Source organism: Nicotiana sylvestris, chromosome 5 (genome assembly GCF_000393655.2).
Source record: "Nicotiana sylvestris chromosome 5, ASM39365v2, whole genome shotgun sequence".
NCBI lineage: Eukaryota > Viridiplantae > Streptophyta > Magnoliopsida > Solanales > Solanaceae > Nicotiana > Nicotiana sylvestris.
In genome coordinates this window covers 173,302,465-173,305,256 of record NC_091061.1, presented here as the reverse complement: position 1 = coordinate 173,305,256, position 2,792 = coordinate 173,302,465, and the positions used below count along the sequence as shown (strand labels likewise).

The 2,792-nt window shown below is 41.6% G+C and overlaps 1 protein-coding gene across 1 annotated transcript; it reads left to right on the top strand.

Moving 5' to 3' along the window:
- The first annotated feature begins 314 nt into the window (after nt 1–314).
- Nucleotides 315–1,157, top strand: LOC138869668 (uncharacterized). The gene is made up of 3 exons (XM_070147307.1): nt 315–524; nt 658–783; nt 876–1,157. The coding sequence occupies exons 1-3, from the start codon at nt 315–317 to the stop codon at nt 1,155–1,157; spliced, it is 618 nt and encodes a 205-aa protein (XP_070003408.1).
- The last annotated feature ends 1,635 nt before the right edge of the window (nt 1,158–2,792 follow it).

Genomic DNA, 2,792 nt, shown 5'->3' with positions numbered 1-2,792 from the left:
ATGGAAATCGAGGGAATGAGGGGCAAGTCTTTCAAAGGCCACCGATGTACCAACAACCAAACAACCCACCTGAATTTCTGTCCCAAGGTCCTAGCTCATCAAACAATTGGATGGGAAGGATCGAGATGATGTTTGAACAAATGATGAAGAAGAACGCCAACTCTGATGCCTAGTTGGCATCCCACAATACTTCAATCCGAAATTTGGAGGTTCAAATTGGTCTGATTTTGCAATCTTTGAATACTCACCCTAAGGGGGCTCTACCTAATGATATGGTAGTAAACCCGAAGGGTGGAAATAACATCGGGCATGTAATGGTGATGATTACTAGAAGCGGTCGAGGTGGTGATGTGAATACCTCCAAGCAAAAGGAAATTGTGAGTGATGAGGTTGAAGTACAAGATGATGATGTTTCTATAGTTGATAAGCAAGTGAGTGAAAAGAATTTGAATGCGGAAGTGAGAATTGATATTAATGATAATGAGGTGGAGACTCAAGATGACATGAACTCGTCTAGGGAACATGTAAATAGACATACCGAAAACGGTAGTGCCCAAGGCTAAAGCTCCCTTGCCAAGGCCTCCTCCACCTTACCCTCAGAGGCTTGCGAAGCAAAGGAATTAGAAATGATTTAGGAAATTTATTGACATGATGAAGAGCTTATCAATCAATGTTCCTTTGGTGGAAGCTCTTGAAAAAATGTCAGGTTATGCCAAGTTCATGAAAGACTTGGTGACTAAAAAGAGATCCATGGATTGTGAGATCATCAAAATGACTCATCAAGTAAGTGCAATTGTGCACTTGATGGCTCCAAAGCTTGAAGATACCGGCGCTTTCACCACTCCATGTACCATTGGGAGGCGAATTTTGCAAAGGCATTGCGCGATTTGGGAGCAAGTATCAATTTGATGCCTTACTCCGTGTTCAAAACTTTGGGTATTGGTCAACCCAGGGCTACAACAATGATGTTGCAAATAGCGAATAGAACAATGAAGAGGCTGTTTGATATTATCGATGATGTTCTTGTTCGGGTGGACAAGTTTATTCTACATGCTGACTTTGTGATTTTGGACTGTAAGGTCGATTATGAGGTTCCGATCATATTTGGAAGACCTTTCCTTGCAACTGAGAAGGCATTGGTTGATATGGAAGCATAGGACCGGTTGGGTGATGAAAAAGTGGTCTTTCATGTGTGCAAATCGATGAAGAAGCCAAATAGTACTTAAGCGTGCTCTTTTGTGGATCTTGTGATAGAAGTGATAGTTGATGATACTAGTGCAATGATCAATATGTAGGATCCTCTAAAAGCGATATTATTGAACCTTGATGTCAATGAAGATAAAGGTCGGGTGGAGTGTGTCAACGCTTTGCATGGAATGGGCTCTTACTCTTATGAGCCTCGAAAGCTCTCTTTGGATCTTGAGAATAGAAAGACTCCCCCAACAAAGCCCTCAATTGAGGAACCTCCCGTTTTGGAGTTGAAGCCTTTGCCCTCACATCTCAGGTATGAATTCTTAGGCCCTAGTTTAACTTTACCTATTATTCTTTCATCTTGTCTTACTAACGTCCAGGTAGATGCAACTCTGTAGGTGCTCCAAAGAAGAAATAAGGCAATTGGATGGACTCTAACTCATATTTGGGGAATAAGCCCCGCCTTTTGCATGCACAAGATTATACTTGAAGATGATGTCAAGCCCTCCGTGGAACATCAAAAGAGGTTGAATGAGGCTATGCAAGAGGTTGTCAAAAAGGATGTGATCAAATGGTTGGATGCATGGGTTGTGTACCCTATCTCGGATAGTTCTTAGACTTTGCTGGTTCAATGTGTGCCAAAGAAGGGTGGTATGACTGTGGTTATCAATGAGCAAAATGAGTTGATTCCAAACAGGATTGTTACCGGATGGAAGGTGTGCATGGACTATTGAAAGTTGAATAAAGTGACCCACAAGGATCGCTTTCCATTGCCCTTTCTTAACCAGATACTAGATAGACTTATTGGGCGTGCCTTCTACTATTTTCTGGATGGGTACTCAGGTTACAACCATATTTTGATTGCTCCGAAAGATCGGAGAAAACTACTTTCACGTATTTGTATGACACCTTTGCCTTTTCTAGGATGCCATTTGGTTTGTGTAATGCACCGGCTATATTCCAAAGGTGTATGATGGCTATATTTACCAACATGGTTGAGGACTTCTTGGAAGTGTTCATGGACGACTTCAGTGTTGTGGGTGACACTTTTGATGAATGTTTAAAGAATCTTGACAAGGTGTTGGCCCAGTGTGAAGAGACCAATCTTGTGCTTAATTAGGAAAAATGCCACTTTATGGCGAGGAGGGCATTGTCCTCGACCATAAGATCTCAAAGCACGACATAGAAGTGTACAAGGCTAAAATTGAAGTGATCTCAAAGCTTCCTCCTCCTACTTCACTCAAGGGGGTTAGGAGTTTTCTTGGGCATGCGGGGTTCTACCGAAGATTCATCAAAGACTTTTCTAAGGTAGTGAATCCTTTGTAGAAGTTATTGGAAAAGGATGCCAAGTTCGTGTTTAATGAGGAATGTATGAAAGCTTTTGAACTTCTCAAGTACAAATTGACAACCACTCCCATTATTATCGCACCCAATTGGAGCTTGCCTTTTGAGCTCATGTGTGACGCAAGCGATGTTGCTGTAGGAGCAGTCTTGGGTCAAAGAGTAAATAAGATGTTTCACCTGGTGTATTATGCAAGCAAAACAATGAATGATGTTCAAGTGAATTACAAAGTGATGGAAAAAGAGTTGTTAGCAATTGT

Bases quoted from the DNA above. Each gene is read 5' to 3' on its own strand.
- LOC138869668 (XM_070147307.1), top strand. From the start codon at position 315: ATGGTGATGATTACTAGAAGCGGTCGAGGTGGTGATGTGAATACCTCC. The intron at 525-657 runs GTAAATAGACAT...GACATGATGAAG, and splicing joins TGAACTCGTCTAGGGAACAT to AGCTTATCAATCAATGTTCC. The intron at 784-875 runs GTAAGTGCAATT...AATTTTGCAAAG, and splicing joins TCATCAAAATGACTCATCAA to GCATTGCGCGATTTGGGAGC.